The sequence below is a fragment of the Triplophysa rosa genome, linkage group LG4 (genome assembly GCF_024868665.1).
Source record: "Triplophysa rosa linkage group LG4, Trosa_1v2, whole genome shotgun sequence".
NCBI lineage: Eukaryota > Metazoa > Chordata > Actinopteri > Cypriniformes > Nemacheilidae > Triplophysa > Triplophysa rosa.
The window spans coordinates 18,855,394-18,868,071 of record NC_079893.1 but is presented as its reverse complement, the minus strand read 5'-3'; the positions used below and the strand labels follow the sequence as shown (position 1 = coordinate 18,868,071).

The 12,678-nt window shown below is 41.9% G+C and overlaps 1 protein-coding gene across 3 annotated transcripts in view; it reads right to left on the bottom strand.

Annotated features, from left to right (window-relative positions):
• dhrsx (dehydrogenase/reductase (SDR family) X-linked) overlaps positions 1–12,678 on the bottom strand; it is a 53,515-nt gene that overhangs the window by 22,371 nt on the left and 18,466 nt on the right. For all 3 annotated transcript variants that reach the window (XM_057330629.1, XM_057330628.1, XM_057330630.1), the window contains one exon: positions 796–897. In XM_057330629.1, coding sequence (XP_057186612.1) covers positions 796–897 — 102 coding nt within the window. The remainder of the gene's footprint in view (positions 1–795; positions 898–12,678) is intronic.

Sequence of the window (12,678 nt, the reverse complement as noted above, 5' to 3'; positions counted from 1 at the left end):
AACAAAATGCATCCAAATGTTATCGATCAATGATCAAAGATTTTCCAAACTCTCAAGAGAATCAATGTCCCCTTGCTGTCCCTTCAGACATACACTGTGTCCTGTTCCGCATAAGCTCAAGAGGGTCAAACGTTGACCTTTTTGCATCATCGGACTCTCAGTGGGGTGGCACAAATGCGTTTGTCCATCAGCTGCCATCAGAGGGAAAGGGTGTGTGCCACAGAGAACAAACGAGAAAAAGGGAGCGTGAATTATTCATTTTTCCCTGTTAGGGGGAGGACAGTGTGTGACTGTTCCTGTCATTTTGAGACGCTCCCTGGGGCAGACTTCTAAATAAAAGTCATTTGGTTAAAACAAACAACCCCAAGGCCCTCAGGACATAGACCAGACATGTCCAACAGAGTGAGATTAGGAGGGGCTGGAGATTTTTAGGTTGAGAGACAAAACGTGCAGCCCTATTCATAAATCTCCAAAACTTGCAATTTGCATCTGTATCCTAGATGTGATTTTTAGGATCACTGGTTTACCTCTTGGAGGGATTTTTTACAAACCATATGAGTAATATATATTTGCTATGTGTCCTCTCTGTCAATACACTTTACACACCCAATCAAATGTTTGTATATAACATCTTAAGAACTGTTTTTAATTATTTAATTGAGGTCAATTTTCTGTTTTCATTTAAATTTTGGGAGCCTTTTTGCCACATGCACCCTTTAATTTCTGCCCGGTGTGGTTCTTTTCAACCCAAAACGGTGGCCTATTCAAGTTAAAATAAGTCATAAATGTACATACCATTATTGATAAGGACATGTAGAGGCAAACCTTTGGCTTTGTATCTCTGGACAAACTGCCGCACAGACGTCAAAGAGGCCAAATCAAGGTACATGAACTCCACTGAAAACAAAAAGATTACAGAATCAGTATTCATGAAATGACACCTGAGACAAATGCTGAAAGGAAACATAGGCACATGTGATGAAGTCCTAAAGGATGGCACAAACATGTGAATGGCATTAACTTTCCAACATCTAATAATACAAGATGTCTGAGATTTTCATCTTATCAGTGGAAAAAATCATTGCCCCATTAAGAAAACAAACAGATTCGTATATCCGTCATAGAAGTACATACAACTACAGGATTAATACATGTCTCATGACACAAAACAATACATTTGTGAGCAAACACAATAAATATTTCAAGCTAATTTAGTCTCTTTGAATGTAAACAAGAATATCACTGTTCTCACTCAAAATGGCCACATGCAGGCTCTACAAATCTCATATTTTAAATCTCATTGGTTCTCGTGGTCACAAGACACGCAACAACCAATAAGATTCAAAACTTGAGATTCGTAGTGCTGTAACGCAGCAATGTTCCCAACGATTGGTTCTCGTTGTCGCAAAAAGACAGTACACCTGGACCGGCTTGAGGTTGAGTAAAATATAGGCTAATTTTATTTTTTGGGGTGAACTGTTTCTTTAATACTAAAGTAACTCTCCTCAAATAAAACAAGTTGTTATATTTTAGGTGCTTGAATTTGTCAATAGGTCAAATTCTCTTTTTTGTGTGCTTTATGCTGTAGGACATTTGTTAACATTATTCTGCGGGTCTGTATGAAGCATGGGTCCAGTAAGTCTCTTTTTAAAGCATGCAAATTATCACCCTCACAAGACTTTCACTTCAATTTTACATCACTTGGCAAATTTACTCTGTCAGATAGAAATCTGGAGTGTAAAGAAGTGTACATCAAAAAATGTCACCATCTGCAATGGCATAGTTACAACAATTAAAAGTAACTCAAGTAAAAATGTATTGAATTTGCGGACCATTTGGTGTCTCTTAATCAAAAAAGTCATAGCTTTTTGACTTTATCAAAGTCAAATTTAGTTAGCCGTTCTATAGCAGTTTGGCACATTAAAAGTGACTTTCATTTGTCTTAAGCCTGTCATATTTCTTTGATGTAATGCTATTTAAACTCTTTTAAAATCAACATCTGCTCCATCTTGATGAAACAGACTCATATGGTCCAACTAATCTAAATGCTTTGATAGGTCTTCATATGTCTGTTAAACAGGGTCATCATCCCATTTGTGGAAACAGAAGCTGTGGTTTTGCCCACTCATCCTTCCTCTTCTTGTTCTCCATCAACTTTAATTAGCTGTATCATTCATTCAGTCTGACGCGACTAACCTTTCGGCTAATAATGGCTTCCAAGTGAGAATTAGACTATTACACCGCTGCTGTGGACAGCAAAAAACACACACAGGAGCCTTACAAAAAAAAAACAATAAACTAACGCAACTGCTGTATGTGTTTTGTGTAAACCTCCGAAATAAATATTGTAATGAGATTTTAAAAAGTCTTATTAACAGTGAAAGACATGTTTGTTTATTTATATGGGCTTTTCGCACACCTGACAGAAAATAAAGGTATACAAGGTGAACTAGGCTCAACCCTGACGACTAAAGGGCTGTTCACATTAGGGCTGTGTATCGCCAACAACTCTACGATACGCATCCTGATACAAGGCCACGATGCGATACGTATCCCAGTACGGGTCAATTTTTTATTACATTTCTCATGACAGATTCAGAGCAAAATATGCTTGCAGAAAATTGCCATTCATAACAGCTAATCAGATAATCTGACAAATCAATGCATAAAGTCGTTTTGAAAATGAGTATCTTGCAGAAGATTAAGTCCTTATACAGAGACCCTTGTTTCTAAAACAGTTTCTAGGGTTTCTAGGCTACATCATACAGTATGTATGCATGTGTTTTACAAGTAGACTATATGTATAACGAATAAATATGACTATATGCATAAACGTGCAGTCAGAGTAAATAGATTTAATTAAAAAAGAAACGTGTTGAATTAAAATAGATGACAGATTTCTAGATGTCCAATTTCTAGATATAATATTATAAATGTAAAGGTGCTGTAAGATTTAAGCAGGTCTTTGCTCTTCACTTTCGATTACACACACATTTACTGTGGCTCTTCCACGTCCTTTCAAACGCGTTACTGTATTATGTGCAAGTGGCGCGTCACTACATCCCTCCAGCGGCAAGAGTTTCATTGATTTTAATGGCGTGCAATGTTTTATAGTGGATAAGGCAGAACCAGTGCTGCTTCCAGTGTGTGTTGAATTAGCAAATACATGACACTGACTTTACACTTTGCTTTAAACGCAACCGTTTAAGTGAATGATACGAGAAGCGCTTGCATACTGTGCTCACGGATGCAGTGAGAAGGTAAGCAGTGTTGCCAGATTGGGCAGGTTCCCGAAAAATGCATTGGGCGTGTGGACAAAATTTGGGCTTCTTATGAAATTAAAAACCCACCCAAGCAGCTTGCCTTTTCTTTGCTTGTATTTAGTCAAGTTATATCAAAACGTTTCTAAATAATGTGTCGTGCAGTCTTAAACACATTATTCCTTAACACAGCCCTTATTGGTTCAGTTTAACCAATCAGGTCTGGGTCTGGGATAGGGAGACCTGTCAATCAATCTACCGTTGAGATGTGATGGCTTGTGAGTGACGGGGGTTTTGGCGTGATAAAGGACCAGATTTTGTATATTGAAGCGATCGCAATGCCAAAGTGGCGCAAATACTGTATATGTTGCACGGTAAAGGGAGAGTAACTCAAATCTTACAACGTGGATAACGCATGTGGTGACAGACGACTCGTAAAGACTTTGTAAATATAACTATAAATATAACTGAATTCAGAGCACAGTTGAATGATTTACATTCAACTATGCCATAAGCAAGACTACAAACTTCATACACTTCATAGCCTACTACAGACAATATTCTTTAAACTCACTGTTTTGGTCAATGGATTGACAACTGTTTCAACAAGAGAGCAGCAATGATCAACCAATGCTGCAGGAAAGTGAAATATTGTGAAAACAGAGTGAAAAAATCACCACAGTTGAGGTGGGAAAAGATGTCATTGATGCACACAGTCTGCATTTATGTGCCTTAAGTGTACATACCCATGACAGAAGACAAGAAACAGTATAAAAATAGTATTACTGTAGGGCCTGAGTCTGAGCAGAAGCCTAACTCTGAACCCGTAAGCTCACGCTGAAAAATCCAGCACAGTTTGATAATGTGAATTAAAATTCTGATGTGTTTACTTCCATGAGCCCATGGGGCTTTCAGCTTATCAAAATGAGACACTACATTAAAATATTCCAGTCATATGCACATCATTGCTTCAATCAGCTTATGTCTTCATGCAAATCCTGGTATTTTGTTCATTTTCCCTCTTCCTGCACAATAATGAAAGGAAGCAAGGTCAACTATAACAAAGCAGTCACCTTCACCGTCCTATCTAACAGAGTCACCTAGAGTTAAATGTGACCTGGGGTCATATTTTAAGCATACAAACAGGAATGTGTGCAAAAACAACATCAGAAACAATAGCCTTACAATTAATGTTGCTGTAATTCGCACCATATTAATGCAAGACTCAAAAATAATATATACAGTATAGACCGTTTCAGCGGCAACATTATTAACCAACATTATGTGGCCCAAACTTAACTTCTGGTAGACCTCTGCAAAGAATAAATAACTGTTAAGTATTCTTAAATTAATTCATATGAATTAATATTTGTCAGGCCTCGGGCTTGAGTCTCTGCCTGTTTTGTTTTCTGTGATGTTTTGTCTGTGTCGAGCACATGGTTGAGTTACCGCTCACCATGCACTTGGTCTGTGTATGCCCCGCACCCTTGTTTTCCCCACTTTTTCCTCTCGCACCGGTTTCTCCTTTCCCACATCACAGTTCACCTGCTCCCACTTCCCTGTTAATTATTCCCTTATTTAAACCTCCTCTGTTCGGCCGCATGTTGTCAGATCGTTAGATTGTCTAGCTTCCGTGACATCATGTCTTGAGAATATAGACTTGACTTGGGAATTTAACTCTTGTCTTGGGAAAATATCTCTTGTCTTGGGAATATAACTCTTGTCTTGGGAATATAACTCTTGTCTTGGATGTACACTCGGATCTTGGATTTATACTCTTGCCTTGGAAGACCTCTGATCTAGACTGTCTTTGGGGATTACTTATTATCTAGTTTGCACATTCACCTTGTCCAGGCTCCAGCCATTGCCGACGAATTATCCACTCTAGATCTACCAGCCGACCTCGAGTCCCTCATCAACCGTACCCTACGCATCGAGAGCCGTCTCAGTCGGCGTCAGCAACGTCAACTACCTCTCACCACCTGGCATCCCCAACCATCTCCTGCCTCTGCCAATACGTCGAATCCTTCTCCCGAGCCCATGCAGCTGGGCCGCCTCCTTGTGTAAGTCTTTTCTCTTCTGGGAACCATTGTGAGAGGATTGTGCTATACGTGCTGGATTCCCCTTTGAATCAGTTAGTGCTGGGACATCCTTGGCTCGTACAGCACAACCCTCACGTGGATTGGGCTAATATTTCTATGTTAGCCTGGAGCCAGTTGTGTCATGTGTCTTGTTTGGGTCCTGCCTCCTCTCCTGTCTCTGTCTTGTGTTCCGCAGGCTCAACCCGCCGACCTTTCCGGGTTCCGGCGGAGTACCACGATCTGGGGATGGTGTTCTGCAAGTCCCGGGCAAACTCTCTTCCTCCACATCGCTCCTACGATTGTGCCATAGACCTCCTCCCAGGCACTTCTCCGCCTAAGGGCCGCCTTTACTCCCTGTCCGAACCTGAGCAAGAGGCGATGGACAAGTATATTCAGGAATCTCTCCTTGCTGGACTCATCCGTCACTCCTCCTCCCTGGCCGGTGCGGGTTTCTTCTTCGTTCAGAAGAGGGGGGGCTCCCTGCGCCCCTGTATTGATTATCGAGGTTTGAATGACATCACTGTTAAAAACAGATATCCCTTGCCCCTCATGTCGTCTGCCTTTGAACTACTGCAGGGAGCCTGGGTCTTCACTAAATTAGACCTCCGCAATGCCTACCATCTTGTCCGCATCCGGGAGGGGGATGAGTGGAAGACCGCCTTTAACACACCCACGGGACATTTTGAATATCGGGTTCTTCCTTTTGGTCTAACCAACGCCCCAGCGGTCTTCCAGGGCCTGATCAATAGCGTGCTGGGTGACATGATCAATAAGTTTGTCTTTGTGTATCTGGATGATATCCTTATTTTTTCCCCATCTCTCCAGGTGCACACCCAACACGTTAGACGGGTCCTCCAACTTCTCCTTGAGAATCAACTATTTGTCAAGGCGGAGAAGTGTGAATTCCATGCCGAGTCAGTTACGTTCCTTGGCCACATTATCTCTGCTAAAGGTATCAAGGCGGATCCCGCCAAGATTAAGGCCGTCGCTGAATGGACCATCCCCGACTCCCGCAAGGCATTACAGCGCTTCCTGGGTTTCGCTAGTTTCTATCGTCAATTCATCAGGAACTTCGGCCAAGTGGCCAGACAGCTCACTGCGTTGACCTCCACCAAGGTACCATTCAGGTGGAACCAGGACGCTCAGGTAGCCTTTGACATGCTCAAGTCCCGTTTTGTCTATTGACCTGTTCTGTCTATTCCAGATCCTGCACTCCAATTCATTGTTGAGGTCGACGTGTCGGATGTCGGGGTAGGCGCAGTCTTATCTCAGCGATTCCCCGGTGACGGGAAGGTGCACCCCTGCGCCTTCTTCTCTCACCGCCTTAGCCCTGCAGAGCGTAACTATGACATTGGCAACCAAGAGCTGTTAGCGGTGAGACTGGCCTTGGGGGAGTGGCGCCACGGCTGGAGGGAGCAGCCAGTGGAGAGCCTCAGTTCTCCGCCCTTCTTGGTCTGGACGGACCATAAGAACTTATGGAATATATCCCTTCGGCCAAGAGGTTGAGCTCGCGACAGGCCCGTTGGGCACTCTTCTTTGGCCGCTTTAACTTCACCCTCTCGTACCGGCTGGGGTCTAAGAACATCAAGCCCGATGCCTTGTCTCGTCTGTTCGAGGCCACTGAGAGGGAGTCCACTAGTGACGCCATCCTCCTAGAAGGGTTGGTGATAGGGGCTCTCTCTTGGGGCATCGAACGACGAGTGATCGAGGCCGGTCGAGGGGTGCAAGTGTCCGCTGAGTGTCCAAGGGGTCTGTTGTCGGTGCCGGCCGCGCAGCGTACTGAGGTCCTCCGGTGGGGCCATTCTTCCAGACTAGTCTGCCATCCAGGAAGCCGGGGAACATTTACCGCCATCCGTCAATGCTTCTGGTGGCCATCCATGGCCCAGGATGTCAGTCAGTTCGTGTTGGCCTGCTCCATATGACAGATCGGGGCCTCTGCGAGTCTGTCTTCAGGGTTTCACCCCCAGACCAACGGGCAATGCGAGCGGGTCAACCAGGATCTTGGTAGAATGCTCCGCTGTCTGACATCCAGCAACCCCAATTCCTGGTGCTCTCAGCTCTCGTGGGTAGAATACGCCCACAACTCCCACCCCTCAGCCACGTCAGGTATGTCACCATTTGAATGCTCCATGGGTTATAACCCCCCTTTGTTTCCCTCACAGGAACCCGACGCTGCGATCCCGTCTGCTCTGGCCTTCGTCCAGCGCTGCCGACGCACCTGGAGGAGGGCTAGAGGGGTCCTGGCCCGGACTGAGAGACGGACCAAGGCAGCGGCTGACCGCCAATGATCCACTCCTCCGACCTATGTGTGTGGTCAACGAGTATGGCTATCCACCTAGGACCTACCTCTCAGAGTACCTTCTCGCAAGCTGGCACTCAGGTTCATTGGGTCATACCGAATCACCAAGGTGATTAACCCAGTGGCCGTCAAGCTCAAGCTCCCCCTTCACCTTGGTCGGGTTCACCCTGTTTTTCATGTCTCCAAGGTTAAGCCTGTGTGTTCTTCCACCCTTCATCCCCAGAGCAACCGGTTTCTCCTTTCCCTCATCACAGTTCACCTGCTCCCACTTCCCTGTTAATTATTCCCTTATTTAAACCTCCTCTGTTCAGCCGCATGTTGCCAGATCGTTAGATTGTCTAGCTTCCGTGACATCATGTCTTGAGAATATAGACTTGACTTGGGAATTTAACTCTTGTCTTGGGAAAATAACTCTTGTCTTGGGAATATAACTCTTGTCTTGGATGTACACTCGGATCTTGGATTTATACTCTTGCCTTGGAAGACCTCTGATCTAGACTGTCTTTGGGGATTACTTATTATCTAGTTTGCACATTCACCTTGTCCAGGCTCCAGCGCTGTTAGTATCCTGCACGGTGCTTCTATGTCCCTACAGCTGCCCGGACGACCTCGCCTCCGTGGCTCTTTTCGAGTGGATTGTCTCGTCAGATCTCTTCTTCCAGTTCCAGTGACGATCTACTGGGTCTGATCGTCATCCGCCGGTCGCCCGTGGTCGCGGATTCTCTGCCTTCTCCGTGATCGGGCAAGTGGTTGATCGGGGATTTATTTCGTTCTCTCACTCTGGTGGCATTTCCCACGCCACCTTCAGAAACTCTCCCTCACGGACGGTCGAGAGACAGGACGATCTTTTGCTCCTGGGACTCTTCCTCTTGTGGATTACTCACGCCGCCTTTCAGGGTTGAGCTGTGTGTGAGTCTGCTTGCACGGTGGTGTTTTTTGTTTGATTCTGGTCTCTGTTGAGTTCCAATTGAACTAATTAAAAGAAGTCTGTCTCCCGCATCTGACTCCGGTGTCTGTCATAACAAATATTAACATAACTTAAATATAAAATAAATTGTCATATAATAACCAAACACAGACCGGAAGTTAACTTCAGCCAGCCAGCGTGTGTATCCGATAAAACCATCTATATTACTTTTATTTAGCTTAAAGTGATAGTTCACCCTAAAATTCTGTCATCATTTACTCACCCTCAGATTACTAAACACAAAGGAAGATATTTGGAAGAATGTCAGTAACCGAGCACATCTCATCCCCCATTGACTTCCATAGTATTTATTTTAGGGATGCACCGATATGTAAATTTAGGCCGATAACCGATAATTATTTAACACTGGAAGTCGATAATCGATATATTGGCCGATATACAGTATCTAAATATTAATATTACATTTTCTGAGACTGAAACAAAAGGCAAAAAGTGGACAGCTGCTTTTATTTGAAAACATTCACTGCAGAAAACAAGGTAACCATTAGTTCTCTTTTTCCCAGAAAATCATGTACCAAGCCTACTTTACACTAATTAATGATTCTTTAACTTTTAAACTTTTCTGGTATGTTTATTTAATAAACAAATTATAGATGTTCTTCCAGAGCAACCCAGAAAAGTGTTTTTAATAGCCACATGTCTAACAAGACAGAAAGCATTCAGACAGCAATCGGCTTTAAAAAATATGCTTTTGTTCCTATAATTTACACATTCATAAATATCTACTTACTGTACCTACATTAACAATGTTTTGCTAATAAGTAAGTGAATGATCATGACAGAACGACAGTATTGTACTGGGTTTTAACTGTGAGCAGCGTGCAGCTGTAGTGGTTTAACCTGAGAAAATGATTCAAAATTTATCGGCCTAAATTTTATTATCGGCCGATAACACTCAAAACGACTATTTATCGGCCGATACCGATATGGACAATAATTTGTCGTGCATCCCTAATTTATTTTCCCTAATATGGCAGTAAATTGGATATCTGCTCGGTTACTTGCGTTCTTCCAAATATCTTCCTTTGTGTTTAGCAGAACAAAGAAATATATACAGGTTTAGAACAATCTGAGGTAAGGTGAGGTGAGTAAATTATGACAGAATTTTCAATTTTGGGTGAACTATGCCATAAGTTAGCTTGATATGATCTCTCTATGGAAATCTATTGAACTAATTTCCTCTCCTCTATTTCCTCTACATTTGTACACTATAAACATACAATTTCAAGTGCCTTGCAGAGGAACACTTGTTTTTTAAGTCACGCTCTTCTGACACAGATAAATCTCATGTTATTGTATACCCATGGTTTCGAACCCAACAACTCTTACTAAAAAAATTATCTTGCAGGGTTTCCATTGTAAAAAAGTAAGGAAACAACATGTAGAACACTACTAGGTCAATAATGATATGTTGTTAAAGGCGCAGTTCTTGATTAACAGCGGCCACTAGCGTTGTATTATAGATTTGCAACAAATCGCTCAGTCCAAACACGACGGTGGCCACCACAGTACAAAAAGATGTCGTTCTCATGTTGACGCAGGGAAGAGATTTTGCAGGCATTAGAAGGACTGTAGAAAGAGCGATGTCTTATTTATTACATAAAATAAACATAAAATAAAAGGTTCGTGGATTTTAAGTTTAAAAAGAAGGATAAAAGTCAGGCAGGAGTAGGATCTGCCTTAATATTATAAAGACTGTCCAGCAGAGACGTGTTAAGACCCGCGGTAGAGCTGAAATCGGGCCTTAAAAGTTAGGCCCGACAGGGCCCGAGCACAACAGAATTCGGCCCGAGCCCGACAAGTACATTTTGATTGACAGCTTTTTAAAAGCCCGAACCCGTTTACAGCCCGACATTAGGCTATTCAAAAGTGCGCACGCACACAGCTTTTGTCAAGAATGAGTCATTTATACATGTTTTAACATAATTTATTAATGACTATAGGCCACTTGGAAGTTGGAACAAAGAAATAAAATAAGTCCTCTGTAACATCGTAACATTTCAGCACTCTAAATAGGCATTACACTTAGCCTATAAATAGGCCAACGCGCCAATAAAAATGAGTCTTTCTTAACAAATTAAACCCTCCGGTTATGTTTGGAGTCAAATTGACCCCAAAGCTACTAAATACATATTTAAAAACTTGATTCTTTCTGACTTTTTCTAATTTCATTAAAATAGTTCATAGACATGTTCATCTTATGTTACAGAGTTTCCAGAATGTCTGTACACATTTAAACCTAATCGTTGATGTTTGGGGTCATTTTGACCCCAAGATCTTTTTATGCTTAACTTTCTATGCTAAATATTTTTTTGTTCTATTTTGCCTTTTCCTGATGAATCTCTCTTGCCAACATAAGTAAAATATTAGTTTTAGTTTGTACTTATCGAATCAAACATCAGAAACACACACACACGCACACACACACACACACACACACACACACACACACACAAAATCTGCACAACAGATTCCCAGTAGCAAAAAAAGTACTAACTATTGTGAAATTGTATTTAGTGTTCAGTTTACATTTACAATTTTGCATTTTGGTGGATCTTTTATTCAAAATGACTGGCAGTGAACAGGGTATACTGCAGTGTATGGGACCCATGACCGATGCTCTTTCAACTGACAAACAGGAAAACTTTTGAAGCTGTTGAATGTTGTTTTTTAGTGTGTGTATATCTATACATATGTATAGCCTATATACAGAAGTGTTTCTGTAGCTCAGTTGGTAAAGTATTAGCAGTGCAAAGGTCATTGGTTCAAAAGCCAGGGAACACATATTGTGTATAAAACAATGTATACTGTAGATACAGTATACAAATAATGTATAGCTTGAATGCATTTACCCATTGAAAAAACCTTGCATCAAATGTAAAAAATGTTAATATTATCCTAAATATTCTATAAATTGCTGTTTTTCTAGGTAAATGCAACAGGTTACATGTAGAAAAAAATGTATATATATATTAAGAAATAATGAAAAAGCTGTGTTTTTTCTTAATACTAAGTAAAATAGTAGGTAGGTTAATTGTGAGTAAATAAATAACAAAACATAAAACTTTCCTTTTGAGCAATTTTGTATATATTGAAGTGTTTGGGGTCAAAATGACCCCACACATTAAAAGTGTTGCTAAAAATTGAACATAATAGGAGCAGAAATGGTATCTCCTATGTCCGGAGCACCGTCGGCTTTGGATAGCTCGGCAATGTCGAGTCTATGGCGCAGTACCGTATTAATGACACGGCCAATGCAGTCCAATCTCTGGTATGGCCGCAGAGCTAATTTAATGTTTGCCCCCTCATCGGTCACCCATACAATTTTGCTGAGAGAGGAAGCGTCAAGGCCAAACTTTGTCACCAATAGTTTCAATATCTCCCGTCTGATATTTTCTCCTGTCTTTGCCTCTTCCAAAGGGAACATTGTAGTTGTCAGGGTTTTATTCACCAGTTCCATAACCTCACTTACGAAATGGCATGTGATTGTCAAATAACAAATTTTACGATAATCCTCTGTCCACATGTCTGTGGTCATTGCGACTGTGCCATCCTTCAACAAAGTCTTAAGTTTCTGTACTAAAGCTTCCCTCTTTTCTTCTGCCATGTCAGTGCATCTCTTCGCAATTTTCACATGGCGGGGAATAACTGAGTTTACGGGAACCCTCCCATACACAGCTCCGACATTAATTAGTTATTGCGCCAGCTCTTCAAACCCCTTGCCATTTATGATATTAAAAGGCCTAATGTCTTTACAGCAAAAGCTGACACACTTCTCCGTCATCGGTTGTTTCACCTTTGCAGGGATGGCTTTTGATGCTTAACAAACGATTTGATTGTAGGTTGATCCTGGGCACTGGCAGGTGTTGAACAGCTTCGATCAACATGCCTTATCAGCGACGAATTCCCTGTCATTTTGCTGTCGTACTTTAACAAAATGTCGCATTTTTTGCATTTCACATATCCCACTGGCTCATTATTCTCATTATGCACATGGTCAAAACTTTTCCACACCTCAAACTTTGCTTTAGTTGCTGGTGCAACCAAAAC